Below are 25,023 nucleotides of genomic sequence, written 5' to 3'. Positions count from 1 at the left end.
ACACATCTTCAGGTGGGCCAAGGTTGAGAAACACTGCTATGGAGCTATGGATGCATCATAAAGGCAGTTGGCAAGAATAATTTGAGCTCAGTATGGGTTTCTCTGCTTTGTCCACAAGAGTTGTGAGAAAGTCTGATTCTGAAATGGATATTTTATAAATGGCAAATCAAATTCTTGCATGCGTAATTTTAAAGGTATGCATATATGTTTTCTGAAAGATAATAAACATGGCATTCATTTAAGTATTCAATACTTTAGATGGATACTTGCTTTTTATTGTTTTCTATATTTAAGTGGTACAAACAAGTGATAAAGAATAGAAAAGAGAGAGACAGAAAGATTGGAGTGGTACGAAGGTGAATTAGTATATACTAAGTGATCAATGACTGGTTAAGAAACTATTATAGTATTTCAACATGTATTTACTTTGACACCCACATTTTTAAAAATGTTCTTGTGTTGGAATAGTAATGGTATGTATGTATGTGTGCGTGTATGTGTGAATGTGTGTATGTATAGAGATAGACATGTACATTATTGCTGTTTCATTAATACAATTTCTACCGATCAAATCAAATAGGAACATGTGATACGTCTTTCAGTTTCCGGCCCCTCGGGTAATTCTTGTTAACAGGTGGATTAAACACATAATAAAAACTAAGCAAGCAAATAAAATCATTCTGAGTACAAAATGACTTACAGGTGTTTCCTCCTGATCAAACTCATTATTGATGCCTAGACTGACATACTGAATGGTATCACTGCTTGTTGTAATAATGGTTTTGAATGCTGTGAACAGTTTGAGTGAAAAGCATAATTGCCTATTTATAAGTATTTACCAAAATATCCACAAAAAGATGGGCTAGAATCCAGTAGATTCTTTAGGTGTACTGGTCTACTAACTGTCAGTTTAGATCTTGAATTCAGATTATTATTTTTTGGTAAATGCCTATATTATAGTATAATATGTTTTCTTTTATACTTTATTGGAAAACACATTTGAGATGTGCAGAAATTTCATTCACTTTTCTACCCTCAGCAATTAGCCCAAAGTTGTAATTATTTGACAAAAGAATTCTTTTATGATATAAAAAAATCATTCTAGGCGAGGGGAATCCCATTGGGATAGGGAATCTTCTCCCACTGAGATTTCTCCTTGGGGGGGTGGGGTGGAGATACAAAGATGCCCCTAGAATTTTTAAAATACCCTAACAGTAAATGGTCCTATACCCCAGTCATATGATCCTATTTTACGCCATCCCCCATAACTATTACGGTTTCCTGGAATCACCCTTTCCATTCTCAGGGGCTCGGAAATTCAACCTGAAGATGCTCAAAACCGAGTTTTCGCCTCTGAAATCGTCCCGGGTTATGTTCCTTTGGGCAAATCTCAGCCTAAATCCCAGCAACAGAATCCCTAAGTAGACGCTATGCTTTAACAGAGGCTTGATGATAAATGGCTGGGAGTGGGACGATAAATGTAATGTATGTGTATGAGAATGTGTGCGCGCGGCGTGTGATGCTCCCAGGCGGGCTGACGTCACCAGAGGGGCTTCATTCATTCTTCTCCAGCTGATCAGCTGCGAGTTGACCGGGTTCCTTTAATCGTGCCGGAGAGGAGAGCCAGCCCGGAGACAGCAGCGATCCAATCAGTTCTAGGTCCACGAGGCAGAAAGTAACTGAGAGAAGAGTTGCGGGGCTCGGGAGAAGGCATGGGACGGGCTCCCAGCAGCGGCTGCTCGGATTTGCAGTGAGAACTCGTCTCTCCTGCCTCTTCGCTTCCCCGTTCGGTCGTTGGGCGGCAGATCGAAAGCGGGAGCTTTCCCATCGGACTCACCAGAGAGAGAGGGAGAAAGAGAGAGAGAGAGCGAGAGAGCGCTAAAGGAAAATATGAGGGGCCGTCGACCAGTCTGAGTCCGAGCAGCGAATGCCTAAGCAGGAGGAAGAAATGTGGCCGAGAGGTTGAAGCATGCACCCAGCCAGAGCGTGAAGAAAGCGGAGAGAGCCCTTTGCTAGGAGCCCATGGACTCTGCCATGGAAGCCAGCAGGAGGTTCTTGTTTCTCCTCCTTTATCTTCGCCTGGGTGTCCTTCAGACTTCCCAGCAAGTGCTCAGGATCGGTGAGTGCCGGGAAATAAGGGGCAGGGAGGGTTCATGAATGTGTGAAAGGATCTTTCCGGTGGTTTTTGGTTAGGCTCCTATATCCATATGGAAACATCTCCCCAGACAAGCACCAGGAGACCAAGCTTCTGCTATCTGCTGGTTGTCCACAGGGTAGAAGGAATCGGTTTATTCCAGTTTGGTCCCAGATACTTTGCTCCAAAGAAATGCTAGACTGGAAACTGGTCAAGACCAGTTGGACCTTTCTCTTTTTCTCTGGATTTAGACCAACCTCTCAGACACTCCTTGGTTGTTACAATTGCTCCACTGGATTGCAGTGCAACTATCTGGGCAGGCTGCTAGTCCAAGGATGAAGGAGAGGCTGGCTCAGACCAGCAGAGAGTGCACACTTGACCTTTTGCCCAGGGATGGTTGCCCAGGTCCCACTTACCCAGCTGTTTTGTTTCAGTGGCTGATTCCCTCCAGAGTGGTTTTGTTTCTCCTTATTATTCACTTACTCAGAAGCTTTTTCTCAAAGAGAAAAAGTCTGGTGGGCAGACTTAACTTTGTTAAGTTTGTTTATCTGTGTATTATGTATATATACATGTCTCCGTGGGTGTAACTGTGCAAGCATTTTTTCCTCTTTAAAAGGATTTTTGGATTTCTCCTCACCAAACCTTTAAAAAGTACATTTGAAGTCACCAACCATCTTTATACACATTTTGTGTGAGATCCTTTGCTTGTGTTTTCCAAGGAAAGAGAGAGAGAGTTCATTCTCCTTAAATTCATTTTCCCAATTTGGAGTCCTTCAGAGGTATGAGATTACAATTATCATTATTCCTGCCAGCATCACCAGGGATAGAGTAATTTAAACATCTGAAAGGCACCAGACTGGGAAAGCTGTTCCATACTAATTCAAAATAAACAAATATTGAGTGCCATCTGCTTAACCATTCTTCATTTTGAAGTCACAAAAAACCAACCATTTCCCTTTGGCCATGTCAATATTTATATTTGCTTTTCGAAGATGTCAACTTCAGGAAACAACCTAGAAACCGAAACTGTGAATAAACAAGGTAATAACTAAAATATTAAAATAACTTTCTGACTGGTATAAAAAGTTGGCATGGGCATTTAAAAATTAGGAACCAGAAATGACTATATAGCCTATACTTCTTTGAGACTGAAAGAGTTAAGAGTTAAAATATAAAGAGATTGTCAATCGCCATACTGATAGGCAATTATAGATTATCTTGATTATATCCTCTTTAGAAAGAATGTACTACTGTATGGTTGTGAAAAAGATCAAACTTCTTTCCATGGAAACCCAACAAAGTTCATAGGGAGGGTTTCTTTCTATGGTGGGTTTCTTGGGTCAACAGTGAATATCAGTTATCAAAAATGTAAGTAGAAAATTAAGCAGGCAATAGACAATCAGAAAAAGGGAAGGCAACTTTCTGAATTCTGTTTCTTTGCACTTGGTGACTTATAAATAGTAGAATAATGTTCTGAAAAACCTCACCTAAATTACTATATATTTTAAATAGATGTAAAGATATGCTGAGAAATTTGTTTAGTTTAGTTTATTTCATTTATATGCCGCCCTTTTCCCCCAAAGGGGACTCAGGGCGGCTCACAACTCAACCAGGGAAGGGGAATACCTTGTTCTCAAGGTATTGTGATAAATTCAATGAAAAGAAGGGAATTCTTGATGAACTTAAGGAGAAATGAGAGTATTGGATAGTAAATGGACAAATAAGATTACCAATCAAAGAGAATATTTGTACCTCAGGGTTGAAATGAGGAGTCTTTGGTGCTATCTGAGCTTGGTTATTTTCTTGCAGACATTTCATTACCAAACTGGGCAACCTCAACAGTATGAATAATGAAACATCTGCAAGAAAACAGCCAAGCTCAGAGAGCACCAAGGATTCCACGTAAATAAGTTTATTGTTGTAATCATGCATCATAACAAAGTGATGTAACATAAATACAATAAAGGAAAATTACAATAGACTAGAATAAGAAAATAAGAGTGAGATACAAAGAAACAGCCAGGTTAGGGTAGTCTTTTAGGAATCAGGTTAGAAACTGGGAAATCATAAGTGGAAACTGTGGGCCAATCACTCTCTCTTAGATCTGGGAAGGAGGTGATGGCAAAACCACTGCTGAAATCTTGCCAAAAAAAATAGTAAGAACATGCCCAGGTAGTCACCAGGAGTCAACATTAATCTGAAGGATGTATGTGTGTTTGGATGCACAGATGCATATGTGCACATATACACACAGAGAAGTTAAAACAAGATATAATAAGGTCAGAATTTTTAAAAATTATTTCTGCATTTAATAATAACAAAATACAAGTAGCTACCTGACTACTGTTGAAAAATTTAAATTTTACATATTTAAATCTTGGGATATGATCTCTTTTTTGCCTTATAAAGTGTAAAATTATTTCTCTTCCTTTCTAAATAGTTATTTGACTTATTGGGACTGGAGAAAAACACCAATCTGCCAAAACTACATTCATACATATATATCATTTTCATATATTTTAATCTTGATTGTAGTAGATATGAAAGATCAATCTAAATTATAAGAATGGCTCAAAAATTAACACTGAAGTGCTTTTACAACTAACCTTGAACATGAGAATACTTGTGCAGTTACTTTTACGATATTGCCAGTAAGCCAATGAACTTCTTTGTATTATTAAACTAAAGCTTGATGTGCAATAATAATTTATCAGCTTTATATGACCTGGTTCAGAAATTACTCTAGGAAGAATTAAGGTTACAGCACCCAAACTACTTTATATTTAATTATCACACAAAAATTGCTATGGAGACTTTTTCTGATTATCTAACATGAAAATGACAGGTCAGAAGCTCAGCAATCTACTACTTGCTAAATTGCAGAGCTTTGTTGGAGATCAGCTGTAGCTATTCTTAGAGAGCAGCAGGTTCTTGTTATCCTTGAAATCCATGTTCTTTATCTCTGGGGAAAAACACATCAGCACTTATCTTTTTTGATTTTTACGGGCTAAAAAAAGCTTACCTAGTCTTAGCAGTTAAATGGCTGGATTTGAACAAAAGACAAAAGTTTTATTATTTTTAAATTGATTATTTTTTTTGCAGTGTTTACAAATCCATTAGTTTGAAATTTCTCTCATGTTCATTCACCCTTATACACATGAACTCTCTCACACTTATTCTATCTCACACAGATATAGGGAACCTATAGTTTGGTTGTTGAAGCATCCTATGAAATAAAGAAACGAGACACTATTTAAAGCAGCAGAAGGCCTTTTGAACTACGTAAGATGACTAGGGGATGCTCTTTTCCACTATTGCTGTTGTGCAGCTACTATTTAATATACGTGTGATTCAGGAGTTATTACAGGTACTCCTTGACTTACAACCATTTGTTTAATGACCATTCAATGTTACAACAGCACTGATCATAGTGACTATTGATCAGTTTTCACACTTATGACCATTTCAGCATTCCCCACAGTCATGTGATCAAACTTTGGGTACCTGGCAACTGGCATGTATTTAGGAAGGTTGCAGTGTCCCTAGGTCTTGGGATTGTAATTTGCAACATTCTTAGGGAGTTTCCTACAAGCAAAGTCAATGGGGGAAACCGGATTCGCAAACCAAAATTGCATGACTCACTTAAACATTTCAGTGATTTGCTTAAGAACCATAGCAAAAGAAAAATCATAAAATGGGGCATGTTGTATTTAACAACTGTCTTGCTTGGCAACAGAAATTTTGGGCTCAATTGTGCTCATAAGATCAGGACTATAACTATCAAAAGTAGCTGCTGTTGATAGATTAATCATCCATAAAAGGGAATAGCTTGTCACATTATCAACAAACTTCTGCCAATTTGATAAATGCCTCAAGCAAAAGAAGACAACATAAACTGTCAAAGAAAGAAAATGTAGAATTCACTTGTTCAGGATCCTGGAGAGCACCTGCAACTACACAAAGTGAAATCCAATCAAAAGCAAAAAGGATAGTTCTGCTTAAACCTCAGATATATAATTTGGGTGATGGGCTTTTTTTTAGAAACAGAAGAATTTGGCTTATCTAATGATGTAAATGTTTGGAATATATAAATGATTTTTTTTTTGCATCTCTTCTATAAAGTAGAGATAGGAATTATCTGATTCCCATTTCCAGCTAGCGAGTTCAAACCAAAGCATCCAGTTTTAAATTAGAGCTTTAAACTGTAGCAATAAAGGAGAATATCTTGAAATGAGGGGTCCTTGGTGCTCTCTTAGCTTGCTTGTTTTCTTGCAAATATTTCATTACCCTAACAAACTAGTCTGACTAGCACTGATGATGTTCCCTAGTTAGGGTAATGAAACCTTTGCAAGAAAACAAGCAAGCTCAGAGAACACCAAGGACCCCTTGAACTATAGTTTTTCCAAATAAAATCAATATGTGCTTTCTGATATTATCTTATTTATTTACATTATGTGTAATTAATGTCAGTCCTGTGTTAGATAAAAGGACAAGCTCCAGGTCTTGTGACTATGTAAAATTTGGTTAAACTCTTTTTCTTCCTAAACCTCATTGCATTCAAAGAAATATGAATTTAAACAAATTGAATTACAGTATTTGATATGCTTATACAGCGTGTGAGTATAGAAAGTGGGAATTGCATGCATATGAGCCATAAATATTAGTAAAATTACCACATGTCATTTTTATGTTGAACTCCTTTTAGAAATGTGAGCGGTCAAAGGATTTTAGAGGCCTAGGTGCCTCTGGGTTAGAACTTCTGACTTAAAGAGCATAGCTCTTTTGAGATCTCTTGTCTTCTGTCTCTCCATGTTTTATCCTGTTTCCAGCAAACAGGATCAGTGAATGGAGAATATATGGAGAATAGGGGTAAGGAATGAATGAATGCTAAGGGTAGCAAATTCTGTCCTCAAGTGTTAGGCTATCTCTATCCACAACTGCCAAGGCTAATATTATTTGTGGTAATATTATTTATGTTTAGTTGAGAATTTCTCAATATTAGTAACAGTATTGTGAAACACTAGTACAGTAGAACTTGAAACACTGTCATTAGACATTGTCATTTGCCAATTGTAAAGATGATAATTGTGCCCATAGTAGTTGAGTTATTGGACAGCCAAGTGCAGAAGACAGTTCTTCAAGGACACATGTATATCAGATTCAATCCAGTACACATTTATGAGGTCTGTATATACTTCTACTTAAGGTTTGGTTGAACCTTCCTAGATATCTGAATGATGGTATTTGAGGATGAATTCTTAGACTCATTCATTCTAACTGATAAAATTATCACTTCATGGAAGACATCTCTGTTCAAAACTTTCAGCTTAATCTTTAATTAAAAAAATAATCCTTCAGTGGATAAAATCATCTCTGAATACAATGGAAATTTGACTGTAGTCATTTAGAAAGTAAATCCAATTGTAAATTGTAAATTGTAGAAGGTAAAGGTACTAGAACTGCATATGTAAGGTTTTGATGTAAGGTTTTTGATTACTAAAAATAAATGTCAGATCTTGCCCTATAGTCATATAGTTTAGGAGACAAGCTACTTTGATTATCCCAAAGTTATATACAATTGTATTTAACTGTTAAAACATTTGCAAGAAGTAGAATGCCTAGTAGTGGAATAAGTATCCAAACTGCAATTTATTGAATGCATTTTTCTACCTTCTATTCATTCCAAATGGTGCTTGGGCACCATCTTTTTGAAAACCTTAGTGAAAGGAAAGAAAGAAAATTATACTGGAATACTGATAAATATAAAGAGGGTGGCATTTTTATTATATAATATTTTTATTTCAGCAAGTATTTGACTTTATTATTATTTCCAAGTACAAAAGCTTTCCTTTGATAGATGAGTTTACAATGCAATTGCCAGCAATAACATATATTTTCTCTCTATAACTATACACCCACAGAAATTCAAATATATTACAAAAAAACAAAAACAGAGTTCATGCACCCAATACACTTGATTTAGCATTAAGCAATTTTCATTTCTGTTCATGGCAGGAAACACATTCAGATGTTATCATTTCCATGCTATGATATTTCAAGGAGATAGTCTGGGATGCAATTCTGTTCATTTCCTGTATACAAAAACCTTTTATGCAAAGTATGGAGGTACACAGATTCACTGGTCATCCTGAGGTTCTGAGGTTTTGCAGAAGTGTCCAATTCATGACTGTAGTCTCCTGTTGTCCAGCACAAGGGAAAATAGAGATGTCCATAATTTTATGTTTAGTAGAATAAAAATTAACTTACAAGCTAAATAATTGTGACATGATATCATTACAAGGTGGTCGATTTTATAAAAATCAGTGTTAAGTGCTTTTATGTTACCCAATACATTGTTGTTTGGGTCAGAGTTTGTTAAATCTGAAGTAAAAATTGTTTCTTTTGCAAAATTTTAAGCATGTTGTAAGTATGTTCATTTGTTTTGTTTTCCAAAGTGGCATTTATCAGGTTGCTATTCTCTGAATTCAGTGAAGTTCTTTGTTTGTTTATTACTAATTTATATCCCAGTGCAATGTCATACCTCTGAATGATGGACAAGAAATGAAAAGAAGAAAAAATGATTAAACATTTATTATAAAATTAAAATACAAGCAAATAAAGGAAAAGAAAACAAAAATAAATTAAGGATCACGTATACTGAAACAGTAAAACATTGCAAGTAAAAGATGGCGCAGATAATGCAAATTCTGACCAGGGAAGCTTAGAGAGTGATTTCCACTATTAAGGGAAATATCAAAGGAAATAAGGTGGAAATGTGAAAAAAATGGGAAATATGTCACTTGTGCTTTGTTTTATGAAAAGAGTATAGAATAAATAGTTAAGTCAGGCAAGCTAGCTAACAAGGCTCACATTGGGGTATCATTTGCCTCCAAATGGGCTTGAGGCAAGACTAGAACTCATAGTTTCTAGCCTAATACCTTAACCAATACACCAAATTGCCTCTCTATTTGTTTATTTATTTATTAAATATAAGCAAAAATAAAAAATGGTTAATTGTCAAAAATACAATAAAAGATATGCAAAAACAATGAGAAATGATGAAAAATAAGTATGTATATTATCTATATATTATCTAACCAAATGAAACAAAACCCAGAGATAGTTCTAGAGCTCCTGGGAACCATGTTGCGGCTTTACATGTAGTCCTTGACTTATGACCACAATTGAGACTGTAATTACAGTTGCAAGCTGTTATGGTTGCAAGTTGAGGCTCCACATAACTAGACTCAATTGTTCAACCTTTTTTTAAAGATGTTATGATGTGAAACTGGTAAAAAAAATCACCACTAGAAACCAGCAAAAAATATCACAAATCATGGTGCTGTGATTGTGGGATTCTGTAACCTATGTGATGACAAGCTGGTCAAAATGTGGTCAGATAACTAGTGAAGGTTTTGGTTGACATTTTATGATGGACAAAAGTGCTTTATGGACTGTAAAGCACTCCTTCCGAAGGTGTTGTAACTAAAAGTTCTTTCAATGGCTGGTTAAAAATCAAGGACTACCTTTAAACCTTCAATGTTCATAATGGCAGCAGAATAGAGATAATAAGTAGGAGTCTAAGGGGCCCCTTCTCTATTCTACATCATGAAAGAAAAAAAATTGTCGATGGGATGATGCATCCAATGCTCTCTGCACAACTTCCCATATTTAAGATGGAATATTAAGGCACACAGAGCCCTCTCTGTGGGCATGCACGCCTTGCCAGCTGCTCTTCTGGTTTCTGGGGTGCACATGCACACTGGGCAGCTGGCCTTCGCAGGTGCCCGAGCACTGGAAAACAGCCAAAAAACGCCCAAAAATCAAGCATGTGTGCACCGGCCAGCTGTTTTTGGGTTTCCAGAGCTCTGGCACAAAAAGACCAGTTGACCAGTACACATGCACATGCCAGAAACTCCAAAGACTAGCTGGCCAGCACACACATGTGCACTGGCCAGTTGGTCTTTGGGGTTTCTGGTGCTCCAGTGCGCACATCCACATGTGTTCTGGTTTGGGCGCTCAGGGCCGAAAATATTCGCCATCACTGTGCTAGGATAAGATATCCTCTGTATGTTTCTTTTCATTCAAATGATTCACATTTCCTTTTTACTATGGCCATCATACATCTCTATGGCTTTTGAGCCCAATCCATATAGCTGATTTCTCCTGGAAGAAGAATGAAGCAGCTGGAAGTTGCTGCCCTTCTCTGTTACTTCTCTGAGTATTTCTATTGAGGAAACAGGGACATTGGTAATGACAGTTGGGAAACGCAGTTCCGGGGAACTTCTATCCATGGTACTAACAATGCTCAGTAAGCTTCCTGTCTGTTGCCACTGAAAGTTAGACTCCTTCACACATGAAATGATAAACACATCGCACAGCAGTCTGTCTGTAATATGATCCCAGAAAGACGTTCTGCAGTAATATACTGAAAATGCAAATTCAGTTTATTTAGTCATATTGCTTAACATTGCAGGATATGCTTCAAAACTAATATGAATGTTTGGAAGCAGAATTTATATTCAGATCCTTCTGCTGGATCATCAGTTACACGTACACCCAACACAACACAACACAACACAACACACACACACACACACACACACACTGCATGTTGGTTCAGCAGCTGGAGCAAGAAGATCAGCACAGCACTAGGTGATTAAACAAACCTGACATCTTATTTGAGAACTACCATCCCTTCGCTTTCCTCTGATAGATGCTCAGTGATAGCAGAGCATTGACAATGAGAGCCACCAGGCAACAGTGTTCCCCAGAAATCTATTTATCTGGATTGGAATTCTCCTATATCATGTTCATTTCTATAGCCCTCCCTTTTCCTTCCTCTAGAATCTGTTCTTATACATACAAATGACTAAAAGGGAAATAATATACATTTGCTGCTTTGACATGAAAAGTACAGTACTCATCACTCCTATGAAGCTTATAAGGAAACACAGATATTACCATAATAGCATATGATCAGGTATTCTGTTTCGATGAAAATATATTGTGTAGGTAATTGCGTATATTTGCTAACACTTTAAAGTACTCCTTAATATTTCCTAGCAATGACTTCACATTTTTTAAAATCCCGTAATAATCAAATAAATAAAATAAAATAGTCGTAATAATTAGCTGCACTAGTTTTTTTAAAAACTGATTTGATTTTTTGACTCTTATAGTTCTCATTCTGTTCAATATGGGTTATATACCACTACATGATGTGAATAATATACTAGTTTAATTCAGTTCTGTACAGCAAGTGTAAGTGGAGATATTTTCATATGTAACTTTTTCTGCCTCTTAATGTTTAAATAAAATGTTGGTTCTGGTATCAAATTTGTCTCCTTTAAAATTCTCAGATTGAGTTAGCAATGAATTTCACTCTTTGCAACAAACACATGAACTAAACATTGTATGAAAAATTATTCTCAAAATTAGGGCAATCTTGCATTTCTTTAAAGCTGATGCTGTTCTTTCTTGCTTTTTATTATAACAAATAATAAAAATAAAAAAGTAAACTGCCACAATGCAGTATTGTGAAGATGTTTGGGACAAGGTGTAGTTCATATATAACATGTCATGGAATTCATATATTCATAGCTTGAATTTTCATCAGGAAGTTGCTCTTTTAGAAAAAAAAAGTATATTGTAACAATGCATCCTTACTATTTTGATTGCAGATATCAGTAATCAGGCTGTAGTATTCTAGCTAGCTTAACTAAAGATGGTCCAAATGAAAAAGCATTCCAAACAATTCCACCCACAAGTTGTCAGCATAATCATATGGCCATGAAAAGCAGAGGCAGATTGTAAGGTATCACAAGTCTACAACATTGAAGTAAACCACTACTCACATCTTCCAGCTTTCATCACTGAAAGTTTCATTCAAGAGGGACTACATCTGAAATTGTCTTTTTGCAATTATGCTTAATAATCTATATGCAGATACTTATAAAAGTCATTCAAAACTATTTGTGAAGATGTAATATAACAAAGAACTACCTTAGCATATCTTTGTACCTTAACTACACATGTTTAGTTAGAGATCCACAGATAAGAATTCATTAAACTCAGTATTTGAGGAATTCTATTTTACAAGTTCTTTCTTTAAGCAATTGGGGTTGGGTTTTTTGAAAATATATATGGGACTGTAATTTTATTTTCGTATAAAAAAACTAAAGAACTATTAAAATCTAATTCCGTTGTTTGGATTTGTGGTAAAACAATCTAGGAAGTTATCCTTCAGAGACTTACATCTTTCTCTACTCATACTATCCAGTATGGATAAGCTTCACTGACTTATGAAAAGACAATCAGATGATAATTTGTTTTTAGTTTTTAATCTTGCAACACATTTTAAAAAATCAACAGAAAGTACTGCATTTAAAAAATAATGTTTTGTTTTCAAAGCATATTACATGCTTTCCCCTTCTAGAAACTAAAACAATTTAAATACAGTTGGTCCTCAACGTACAACCACAATTGAGCCCAAAATTTCTGTTGTTAAGTGACACAGTTGTAAAGTGAATTTTGCCCCATTTTACAACAACTGCCACAGTTGTTAAGTGAATCCTACAGTTGTTAAATTAGTAACAGTATTGTTAAGTGAATCGTCTTTGCTTGTCAGAAGGTTGCAAAAGGTAATCACATGACCCTGGGATACTGCAATGGTTATAAATATGGGTCAGATACCAAGCACCTGAATTTTGATCATGTGACCATGGGAATGCTACAATGATCGTAAGTGTGAAACAGTCATAAGTCATTTTTTTCAGTGCCATTGTAACTTTGAACAGTTACTAAGTGAACTGTTGTAAGCTGAGGACCACCTGTACAGGCAAAAGTCGGGCTACCAGACCTGAAGTGCAAAAACCCATGTAGCTACAGTTCTCTGTAGTGTATCTGTTTAATGTCATCTGGTAGTTATGTACATTTTTCATCCCAATTCTGGTAGCTTCATGTAAAAAATACAGATGGAATATAGTGTATGACATTCTCATTGCATATTCTGATGTATGACAGATAATTTAGAAATTATCTGTCATACATCTGAATATGTCCCTGGTTGAAGGGACATGATTTGCTTTTAAACAAAACAGAAGATTCTCTAGTTACGTCTGACATAAAATACTGAGACTTGATCACATCGTAAATAAGAGTTATAAAGCCACAGAAGAATGCATTTTTTTGCCATCAATTACATAAATTATTGATTTTTTAGGTGTCAGCTGAATTCCATGTATTATTAATAAAGGTATGTATTGTAAATATGCATTTAAACCCAGTAGATTTGCTCCCTATACTTTTCCAGTTTTTTGCAGCTCACCAAAAGTTGTAGCAGGAGCATCTGTATGTGCACACAGATGCAGCATGGAGCTAGCAAACATCTCTATATCATTCTGGCTGGGCTACGAGCCATCTGGTGGTCCCATGAGCTCCTTGGCAAATACATGGAAGGCAATTAGGAATGGGAACAAAATTTGCTTGATTTGCAGCTTAGTTTGAACTGAAACCTGATTATCCTTTGATATTCATAATGTTATAAATTTTGCAGGATGATTTTGTACCATTCCCAAATGTGTCTAAAAATATTCACTCACAAAAATTCATATAAATTAAAAATCCATAGCTTGATGAAAAATAATTTACAAAAATGACTTGCTGCAAAAATCTTTCACTTAGAAAAAAAAATCCAATCATAGGCGGAAACAGAGTAAAATATTGGTAAAGCTGAAAAAATTGACCAATCTATTCAACAATTTTAGTGTGCTTCTGAATATCATGTAGATTTTCAACTTGCTTTATATTTTTGCATTGTGATCGAGTTAGTTTTGCCTTGTAGTTGTTGTTGAATTAATTCATAACCTCTCGCATAATCCATTTCTATATACAACATTTCTCATCAATAATTGTACATAAACCAGTGCTCTAAATATAATACTTCCCCCACCCCCCGCCAAGATCAGAAAGTATCAGGAAGTTGAAAGGTTAACTTTTATCTTTATAACTGATCCCAGGTGGCTCATTGATAATAGTCCTTTTTAATATGTTCTGTTCCCATTAAGGGCTGAAAAACATGCTGGACTGTAATGAATGTTAAATCTTTCCTCCAAGCATTTTAAGCAACTGTTTTAATCTTCTTAGAAATGCTTGATTTGACTGACTAGTCCAGAGATTGTTCAGCAGTTTAAGAAATAATGTTAAAAATCCTGTCCCCAGAACAGATTAGTATTACTGGATGGCTTTGGAACTGTGACCTCAAAGATCGGTTTGTCCTAGTTTATTCTAAGTTTATGAATATGGAAAGGTTTAGGAAGTAAATGGCCTCATTACTTCATATTCTTCTTTCTCTGCCGATGCTAATTAAACTTTATAAACCAAATAGTGGCTTTGAAAATCAGTGCTGTTGGAAAGATGCTTAAATTACACCGAAAGGATTGCTACCATGTTCCTGCTGAATTGAACAGGAGCTCTGCAAGAGCCCTCAAATGAACAATGCAGCAAAAACTTGCTGCAGTGCTCTTGTGCAGCTTTCTCTCCCCCCCACCCCCCCGGGCCCTCCAATAGAAGAGTTCCCTAGGCATGCATTAATGATAGCTAGTTTTTAAACAGTTGTTAAAATCATAGTCCAGCATATTTTAAATAATAGTTTATGGATGTGCATTTATTCATAGACAAGTATTTGAAAAAGCTTTGAGCAATCTGTATTTTACTGCCAGCAAAATCTGGGTAAGAATCTGTCAGTATTTATTTCATTCCTTTGATTTATCTTTTTTTATAGATTGATACATGATTTTTCTTCAAGACATTCAAGACACGTGGAGCTTTTTCTTTTATTCTTATTGTAACCCTGGGAGGAATGCTACAGTTGAGTTACTGGCTTTTAAATAAGATAAACAAATGCTGGACTGACTCCTATTGCTTGGGTTGAAGAAATTCTTTACACCTTTTGAATAAGCATGTCTTTTTATCCCTCTTTTTGCAGGATTAAAAAAATAAATAAAACTGAGGGATCCTTTTAGAAAGTAATAATTGGAGAATGTTTGTAGTTTAATTTAAGGTAGCTTGATGGTGGTGGTGGCATCTTCTCGGATGCAACCGATGGTTCATGTAAATGTAGTATTATTAGATGATCAAATGTTGGTCAGGGAATTAAGCAGCATTGGTGGTCACCTGGACCAGTCATGAAGGAGAAAGAAAGAAATGAGAAAACTCCCCATTTGCAGAGGTGAATGCATATAATCGGGTTTTTTTAAATGAAGGAACAACCAGGCAGGCAGACCTCAGTCTCTTCCTGAATATTTTGAAAGAAAATCTCACCCTCATACCTTACATTCTGATTGTTTCTAACCTATGCACAGCTTTTCCAAAAGTGTCAAATTAAAAGGAAAGGAATATTATGCTCCACAATCTTTGAACTTTACTTTTTTAGTCTGACATTCTAACCTTTTTTAAAATTAAGCCGGATGAAATACAGAGGAAAAGACTCTACATCAAATGGTCAGATAGATAGATGGAATTTTATTTCAATCATTGACTAATATAAATGGGATCAACAACATGAACACACAAAACTATCCCCTAAAAGCAAGAACTATTAGCAAACTGTTTGTCGGACAACCTTACACACAAAGTAGCAATTTTTTTTTTTGCTATTTTTGGAGAAATAAATTTATCTTGTTTATTTCACACATACTGCAGTTAAAAGCTGTCAGAGCGCCCTGGAAATTGAAATAAAAGAGGAGTAATCCATTCAGCAAATGTCCCTGTAGTACTGGAAATACAGATGAATATAGGTTGTGGTTTTGATGGCATCCATATCACAGGAATATGGTTAAATATTCCCAAAGTCAATATTAGGAAAATATTATAGCTAACAATCTCAATGCAATATTAAAAGATATTCCTAAAAAGTAGAATTTATAATCTTATCAAGAGCTTTGGTTCTAAATAGCCTATTTATGATAGCTATATTGAAATGTGGCTTTTCCTTGTTAGTTGAATTGTTTTATTAATTGTATCCCATTCTGAAACCTCTTGACATGCAGTGTGTTGGGAATATTTTAACAAATAAATAAATAATGTTTTTATACTACACTGTACACTGAGATCCTAGGAAGTTCAATGAATTGAAATTCAATTCATAATCTCATGTTTTATTTTTTTAAGATATAAATCTAAATTTTAAAAGTGCACATAAAATATAGGGAGAATATACATTTCTGTTATATATTTTTCTGTATAAACTGTAAATTTGCAAATGGTGGTATACTAGAGAAAATTGACTTTGGTTAATGGATGAAATGGTCCTGAGTTCAGAGTTCTATTCTTTGTATCATCTGGGATTAAAATATTCTTTAGCACAATTCAGGAAATTAATAATAATTCTTAAATTGCATTACCATAGAAATTACACATATTTGTCTTTGAAATCAAAAAAGGTTAAAAGGGTTGACACACATTCATTCATTTATTCATTAAGATTGAATAAATATTTTTGTTAAAAGAATAATATTTAGCTTTGTTCTAATTTATATACATACCATCTTTTCCAAATAGATCAATGTATTGGTACTTATCTACAAACAAATCTTTAAAACTAATTTGGTTTTAATGGTTAGAATGAAGTCCTATTAAAATTAATTATAGAGAACTTAAATTCAACTAAAATAGACCTATAACAAATTTTTGGCACCATTTGATGCACAGTCTAAGAAAATTGTGTTCATAGAACAAGCAACAAAGTCAACTGATCTATTATTCTCAATAAGAGGGAATGAATGGAATAATGAGGAACTATAAAATTATGGACTAGGACATCTTTGTTTCTGATATTCTCTATTTAAAATACGATACACATGAGCGTAACTGATTATGATTGCAATCTTAGATTAACCATCTAAATTTAATGAATGGAGTGTGATAATAATTATCAAGTGGAAATGTTTTATTAGTACAATTGAATTGTGTGACTAGTTTGTCTTCTTTTTAATTGATTTTCTTCTGATATGTTATTGGGTGGTGATTAAATTAAAAGGTAAACATGAGATGGGCTTTCCTTCTAATACAATGTGGAAACTTTTATTTGGTAGACTTAGAAACGTTAGTAACTGAATTGTCACATTGTATTAAACTATGATATTTAATTATTGCTTGCTGACTTAATCATAGTTATTAACATCATATAATGTTAAATGGTAAATAATATTGAATCATGATTTATAAAATGCAGTGGCTGTGAACAACTGTTGCACTAATGCAGTACAATTAGTTCTCGACTTACAACAGTCCATTTGGTGACCGTTTGCAGTTACAACAGCACTGACATGACAATTTTTCACACTTATGACCATTGTGGCATCCTCATGGTAATGTAATCAAAATTCAGATGCTTGGCCACTGACCTATATTTGGGACAGTTGCACAAATATAGATGATATGATCACCTTTTGAGACTTTCTGACAAGCAAAGTCAATGGGCAAGCCAGTTTTGCTTAACAACTAACAGCTGTAATGATTCACTTAACAATTGTGCAAGAAAGGTCATAAAATGGGGCACTTAACAAATGTCTCACTTAGTAACAGAAATTTTGAGCTTAACTGTGATCATAAGTCAAGTGCTACCTGTATCAAAGAAATCACATTAAGGCTGAAAGGACTATGTCAACTCACTACTTTATCTAAAAAAATACATGGGCCAAATGTTTAATATAAAATATCAATATGAGGACAATTTGTATCACTGTTACAAACAATCTTAGTTCTTGTAAATTTGGGTCAGTGTTTTATTTTGCTTAAAATTTGGTAAAAATAATATATGTATTCTTTGAACTAATTATGTTCATTTTATTATAAGTGTGCTAATGCTCAGTAAATAGATTATCAGCTATGGTTATTTTTTAATAGTCTACTAGGCGCAATCAAAGGGGTTAGAGTTAAGAACACCTGTTTGGTCTCAGAGGTGGCAGTGCCTGGATAGTTATATTCGGTACATAATGCCTGGATAGTTTTTTTTATATTTATAATAGGCTTTTGGCATTCTCTCAAAGTATGTGTGTGTGTGTATGTATGTATGTATGTATGTATGTATGTATGTATGTATGTATGTATGTATATATGTACAGTGGGGCAAAAAAGTATTTAGTCAGCCACCAATTGTGCAAGTTCTCCCACTTAAAAAGATAAGAGAGGCCTGTAATTGACATCATAAGTAGACCTCAACTATGAGAGACAAAATGAGAAAACAAATCCAGACAATCACATTGTCTGATTTGGAAAGAATTTATTTGCAAATTATGGTGGAAAATAAGTATTTGGTCACCTACAAACAAGCAAGATTTCTGGCTCTCACAGACCTGTAACTTCTTCTTTAAGAGGCTCCTCTGTCCTCCACTCATTACCTGTATTAATGGCACCTGTTTGAATTTGTTAGCAGTATAAAAGACACCTGTCCACAACCTAAAACAGTCACATTCCAAACTCCACTATGGTGAAGACCAAAGAGCTTTCGAAGGAAACCAGAAACAAAATTGTAGACCTGCACCAGGCTGGGAAGACTGAATCTGCAATAGGCAAGCAGCTTGGTGTGCAGAAATCAACTGTGGGAGCAATAATTAGAAAATGGAAGACATATAAGACCACTGATAATCTCCCTCGATCTGGTGCTCCAGGCAAGATCTAACCCTGTGGGGTCAAAATGATCACAAAAAAGAACAATTAGTACATGAATTTCCTATAGCTCTAAAAATTCCACATTATTCAACTTTCCTTACTGTAGACACTCATTGAACTCTTTCAGATTTAGCTATGGAATTTTTCAGCTGCATGAACATTCGCTAGAAATAATGTTTCCTTCCTTTCTAATTAGCAGGATAGTCCCAATGGGAATGGCCTTTGGTTATGCCAGCTGTAACCCTTTTATGTACATGATGGTAGCAGAATAGAAGTAGAAACACCAGGAAATCTTCCCCACCCTCCATTCTGTACATTTAAAGCAACACTTTGATGATGGAGATGATATATCAAATACCATTTAGTATGTGTAGCCCTTCAATCATTTATTACATTTATTTATGTACTACTTTTAAAGATAACAAGTCTCTCAAAACAATATAAATGCCTGTAAATAAAGATACAGTTATAGATTTGCGAATAATAGTAATTGCTTGGATGTACAAAAATCCAGCTGAGAAGCCTTCTGGGATATTTGTTGTATTTTGCATGGTATCTGAACCTGGAAATCCAATGTATTGCTGCAAAATATTTTAGGATTCCTAAGCCAACAGCAAACCATCATTTCAGCTCATAATTCTTTACAACCTTTGTTTGTTCAGGTACAATTAGCCTTGATTATGATAGAGAAAGCCATCTCTTCCCTACCTTAGATGTATCAGCATGCTTTTGTTCACATTGTTGTTTATAACGCCATAACTTATTACAGAAAATGTATGAACATACATTTTAGTTTATTTAGAATACTGTAAACGCTTCAGTAGTGGTTTCATGAAAAGGTTCATATGGCTTTTCAAAACCTAGATGCTTTCTGAGCCTTTTGAGATATTTAATGAATTCCTACTTATTTGATGAAATTATGCGCTTATTCCTATGATTTTAGGCACCCGATGAAAAATTTAAAAGACCATAAAGTACAATAGGTGAAACCATAAATTCTGCCCTTTTCCCAAATACTTAAAGAAAACTGCTGCATTCATACCCTTTAAGTCTTTAAACAGATCTATTTGGCCAGAAGGTTACATAGTCTCCAATAATGTCAAATGTTCATGTAAAGCTTTCATGTATTCCATCTCCTTCAAAACATCTTATTTTTTTTCCTAAGGCCAAATTATTTGGTCAAACTAGTTGACCAAAGTGAGCAGTAAATATAAGTCTACAACTGAGTGTATGTGGCAAGAATCACGTCTTAATTACAGATTCATTTGTGATTATTATTCAGACCAGTCTGAAAAAAGTCTTTATAATAGACATTCACTAATTTAAGTATTGACAAGGGCAAATGTATTCCTTGCCAGCCACCCTTATTCTTCTGGGCCTTGTCCTGGATTAAGATGATTACAGCTCCTTTGCTGAAATAGATCTTCAGGCATGTGCTCCTAGTTTTACTAACTAGTAACTCTTTTCAAAAAAGAGAAGAGGAAGTTTAGTTTTAAAGTATTGGAGATGACAGCCATTATTTTGCTATGCCTCATTTAGCAAGAAAAGCTATGAGCTTCAGGGGAGTCTCCACCTTCTGTTTTAATGGAAAAAAATTGCATACAATGTTTTTCTTGGCATCATTGTTGTTTCTTCTCCTTCTCATGCTTAGAATTCTCTGCATTGCCTGAAAGACTTTGCAAACTTTGCAGCTCAGAGGTGTCAAACTCACGTCGTCATGACAGTGTCACATGATGTATCAGAACTCCCCCCTTCACTAAATTGGGAATGGGCATGGCCCAGTGCGTGATGCATCCGGCCCATGGGCTCTGTTGTAGGCAATTTGGAACTAGGACCTAAGCTCAACACTCTTCTGTAGTTCAGTAAAGTTGTCAGCCTTTTGGAGGGAGGGGTCCCTCACAAGCCTGGAAAAAAGGACAGATGACTTGTGCAGCGGTCACAAAAATAGATTGGCTGCTTTAATGAGTAGCAGAGATATGCTGTGCACATGTAAAGTCCACAGTACTTCTTCCTAATCAGTCTTTAACTCACTCTATTGCCTGTTTCTTACTAGATTTCCCTACTAGATTTCCTACCCAGCCATTATAAATATAGTGGTAGTCTCCCTTGTTTTGAGGAAGTGGCTTGCTCCCTTTAGCCTGCATGGTCTTCATGTGCCAATACAGATTATGTACATTGGAGCCTCTCTTGTATATATGGAAATTAAAAACACTTGGTGACCCAGAAAAAAGCATGCAGAGAAAAGCATGCAAAAAGTGTGCATAAGTGCACCAGCATGCCTAATGTCCCTGCCCCACTGTCTCCATTTATTTGTATCCATTTCCTGTGTTCTTATTCATGTGTATTCTTATTCCTGTTATATTGTACATGAGCGAAAAACTAAATAAATAAATCATTGAAATGGGTCTAATTTAAATCTATCATTACCTTTGCTTCTATTTCTTAAAATTTTAAATGACTCCTTTTAAACTAGTGAAAATTAAATAATGTGGAATTGTCTTTATTATATATCATAAACTAAAATAATGCAATCATGACCTCTGTTGCTGAAGATGAAGTCATCTGCCATGAGCTTTCTGTGCTAAAATGATTGGAGAATGACATGTGACTTTTGATATAATTTTGCTTTTATTATATGGTAAATGAGCATATACGGGCATAATAATTATTCTCAACCGCACTTTAGGAAGATATTTTTAGGAAGATGGCTAACCTTTTTGTCAAGGGATGCAAAAAGTGTGAGGAACATTGGGGGGGGGGTCACACGTGTATGTGCCCACACCCATAATGCAATACCCTCACCCTGCACATGCGTGCACAACCCTCCATGCATGTGTGCAGGCCTCACTGAAGCCTCTGGACTTCCGGGAAGCATGTTGGGCCATTTTTGCCCTCTGCAGGCTTCAGGAAACCCTCCTGAAGCCTCAGGAGGGAGAAAAATAGCCGAAAGGGCAACCCAGAAATTCATTCCTGAACTTCCAGTGGACCCTGTGGGGCCATTTTTTGCTCACCCCAGGCTTCAGGGAAGCCTTCTGAAGCCTCTGGAGGGGGAAAAACCATCCAACATGCAAATGGGAAGTTTGGGAATGGACTTCCGGGTTTCCCACTGGACCTTTTTTTCCTCCCTCTGAAGGCTTCAGGAGGCTTCCCTGAACCCCGGGGTGAGCAAAAAATGGCCCAATGGGTGGGAGCTGATGAGCTACTGGAAGAAAAAGTACAAAAGTGAAAAATATGGACTAGGGGAAAAAACATCTCTATTATGGAAGCTTATTACCAATCCGAGCCAGAAAAACATGGATTTCAAAAACGAATATATCAGATCTGGAAGGTGAATTACATGGACGGTGATATCAGTGAACAAAGGCTAATGGACCAACAACATGTAATTTTGAGCCACAAATTTTTCACTGCACCAGAATTAACAGGAATTGAAGAGAAAGCAACTAATGGTCTGAGCATACCAACAAAGAAGACTAACACCAAGAATGATTTGCAGATTCAAAAGCAAACTGAGGAAGAAAGAGGGGAAGAGGTTGCTGAAATCGATGAAGATAAAGAACAAGAAAGCACTGAAGAACAAGCACCAACAGATAGTGCTCAATTATCTGAAAAAATAAAGCATCAAATGGAAGATGCTGAAAGAGCATGTTTGCCGAAACTGAACCAAGTGAATTGGAAAGAATTGGGAAATGTATTTAAAAAGGTCAATGAGGTGGTGCAAATCATCTGAACCACTACATTAGCTGAAACAAACCAGATGATGTATGCAGCAGCCTTAATAACCACCAAAGAATTGGATTTGAAAATACAAAAGAACCAAAGAAGCAAGAAGAGGAAACCTAAGTGGAATTGAAGATCAAGAATTTTCGTGGAGACTTGAGCAACTTGAAGAACCTACGGCAAGGTCAGCTAAAGAACAAGCAGGTCAAAAGCAGCCTGGCAGCAAGATTTTGGAGAACAAGGAGATTGTGGTAATAATTGAAGAGCTAAAGCATAGGGTTGTTGCCATTGCTGAAAAGATTAAATGATATAAAAATCGAGTAACTCAGTTCAAGGAAAACTCACAGTTCAGAGCAAATCAGCACCAGTTTTACAAGAGCTTAGAAAGTGGAGATGGAGTAGCAACAAATGAAAAGCCTGATAAAGAGAAAGCTCTGAAATTCTGGAAGAACTTGTGGGAAAACAACAAGAAGCACAACAGAAATGCAAAATGGATCAAGCAGGCTGTGGATTCTGTTAAAGGTATAAAATGGAAGATGTGAAAATAATAAAATAAATGGTGCAAAGGGAGTCAAGAAAAGTGAAGAATTTAAATGCACCTGGACCAGATGAGCTACATGGCTTCTGGCTAAAGGCACTTATAAGTACACCTGAAAGATTGGCAGCCCAAATGAACCAGATCTTAAAAACACCTGAAAATGATGAATGGATGACAACTGGAAGGTAAAAAGATAAAGAAAGAGGAAAGGACCTCTGATCCAAAAAGATAAAGAAAGAGGAAAGGACCTGGAAATTATAGGCCAATAACCTGCTTGCCAACAACATACAAGCTTCTTACTGGCATCATTGCAAACCAAACTTATGGATACTTGAAAAGAAATGACTTGCTTCTTATAGAACAGAAAGGATGTTGCAAAAATTCAAGAGGAACAAAGGACCAAGTGCTGATTGACAAGCTAATCCTAAAGAATTCAAAGAAAAGACAAACCAACCTGTTCATGGCTTGGACAGACTATAAGAAATCATTTGATTCAGTTCCCCACAACTGGATCAAGAAATGCCTGAAAATCTTTGGCATTCAAAAATTCATGGAAACTTCAACTTCAACTTCTGGAAAATGAAGCTTATGGCTATTGGAGAAGAACTGAGTGAAGTTGAAATTAAACGAGGCATTTTCCAGGGTGAATCCCTTTCACCCCTACTTTTTATACTGTCAATGCTACCACTGACAACCATTTTGAAGAAGATGAACTGTGGATACGAACTTGCAAAGAAAGGATTGAAAATTTCGCATTTGTTGTACATGGATGATTTGAAGCTGTTTGGTAAAACAAAAGCTGAACTGAATTCATTAATTGAAAGCACAAAAGAATTTAGCGAAGACATTGGCATGCAATTTGGAATTGATAAATGTGCAACAATGGCAATAAAAGCAGGCAAGGTCATAGACGATGATGGAATAGAACTTGAGAATGAAGAAATGCTAAAGGCAGTAAAACCAGAAGAAGGTTACAAGCACTTGGGGATTTTAGAGGCCTCTGACTTAATGCATAATAAAGTCAAGGAATCAACTTCAGCCAAGTACATTAGAAGAATTCACAAGATATTAAAGTCCAACTTGAGTGGAGGAAACGTCATAAAAGCCATAAATACCTGGGCTATACCTGTGATTCGTTACTCTGCAGGAATAATTGACTGGACCCAGATGGAGTTGGACAATTTGGAAAGAAAAACAAGGAAGCTTATGACAATGAATCATGCTTTGCACCCTAAAAGTGATGTTGATCGATTATATCTACCAAGAGCAAAGGTTGGTCGAGGACTCCTACAAGTAAAGCAGACTGTTGAAGAAGAAAGACACAGCTTGAATGACTACATTCAGAAAAATGAAGAACCAATGATTAAGGAAGTCAATAAAGGAGGCCTTTTGAAGACAACCAAGTCAAAAACTGAATACAAGAAAGAAGTAATTGAGAAGGGAGCTGAAAATAGGAAAAGCAAAGCCATGCATGGCCAATACTTGAAAAGTATTGAAGGCAAAGCAGACTAACTTGGAACTGGTTAAGATCAGGAGTACTGAAAAAAGAAACAGAAAGCTTTATTTTGGCAGCTCAAGAACAAACCTTAGCCACAAATTGCATGAAGGCAAAAATTCAGCATGTTACCACCAACAGCAAATGTCGCTTCTGTAATGAGAAAGATGAGACAGTCGACCATTTGATCAATGGGTGCAGTAAAATTTCACAATCTGACTACTTACAACGCTATGACCGAGTGGCTAAAATCATTCACTGGAAATTGTGCCACAAGTTTGGATTTTAGTACAGCAAAAACCACTGGGAATATCAGGTTGAGAAGGTTCTAGAGAATGAAAAAGTCCAGATCTTGTGGGATTTCAGAATTCAGACTGACAGGCATTGGCCTACAACACACCTGACATAACAATGGTTGAAAAGAAAAAAGTTTGGTTCATTGACATTGCAATACCTGATGAT

General features: G+C 35.9%; 1 protein-coding gene across 7 annotated transcripts in view; it reads left to right on the top strand.

Moving 5' to 3' along the window:
- Positions 1-1,583: 1,583 nt before the first annotated feature.
- The window catches only part of GRIK1 (glutamate ionotropic receptor kainate type subunit 1), a 151,887-nt gene continuing 128,447 nt past the window's right edge, over positions 1,584-25,023 (top strand). For 6 of the 7 annotated variants that reach the window (XM_087721580.1, XM_087721579.1, XM_087721576.1 and 3 more), the window contains exon 1: positions 1,584-2,119. In XM_087721580.1, the coding sequence (XP_087577706.1) occupies positions 2,023-2,119 (97 nt within the window). In that variant the 5' untranslated portion in view covers positions 1,584-2,022. The remainder of the gene's footprint in view (positions 2,120-25,023) is intronic. The other variant, XM_087721578.1, reaches the window with a different exon arrangement.

This window comes from Thamnophis sirtalis, unplaced genomic scaffold, assembly GCF_051295495.1.
Source record: "Thamnophis sirtalis isolate CommonGarterSnake01/CBP01778 unplaced genomic scaffold, rThaSir2_p1.2 scaffold_8, whole genome shotgun sequence".
In the NCBI taxonomy this organism is placed as follows: domain Eukaryota; kingdom Metazoa; phylum Chordata; class Lepidosauria; order Squamata; family Natricidae; genus Thamnophis; species Thamnophis sirtalis.
This window is presented reverse-complemented; position numbering and strand designations above follow the sequence as displayed.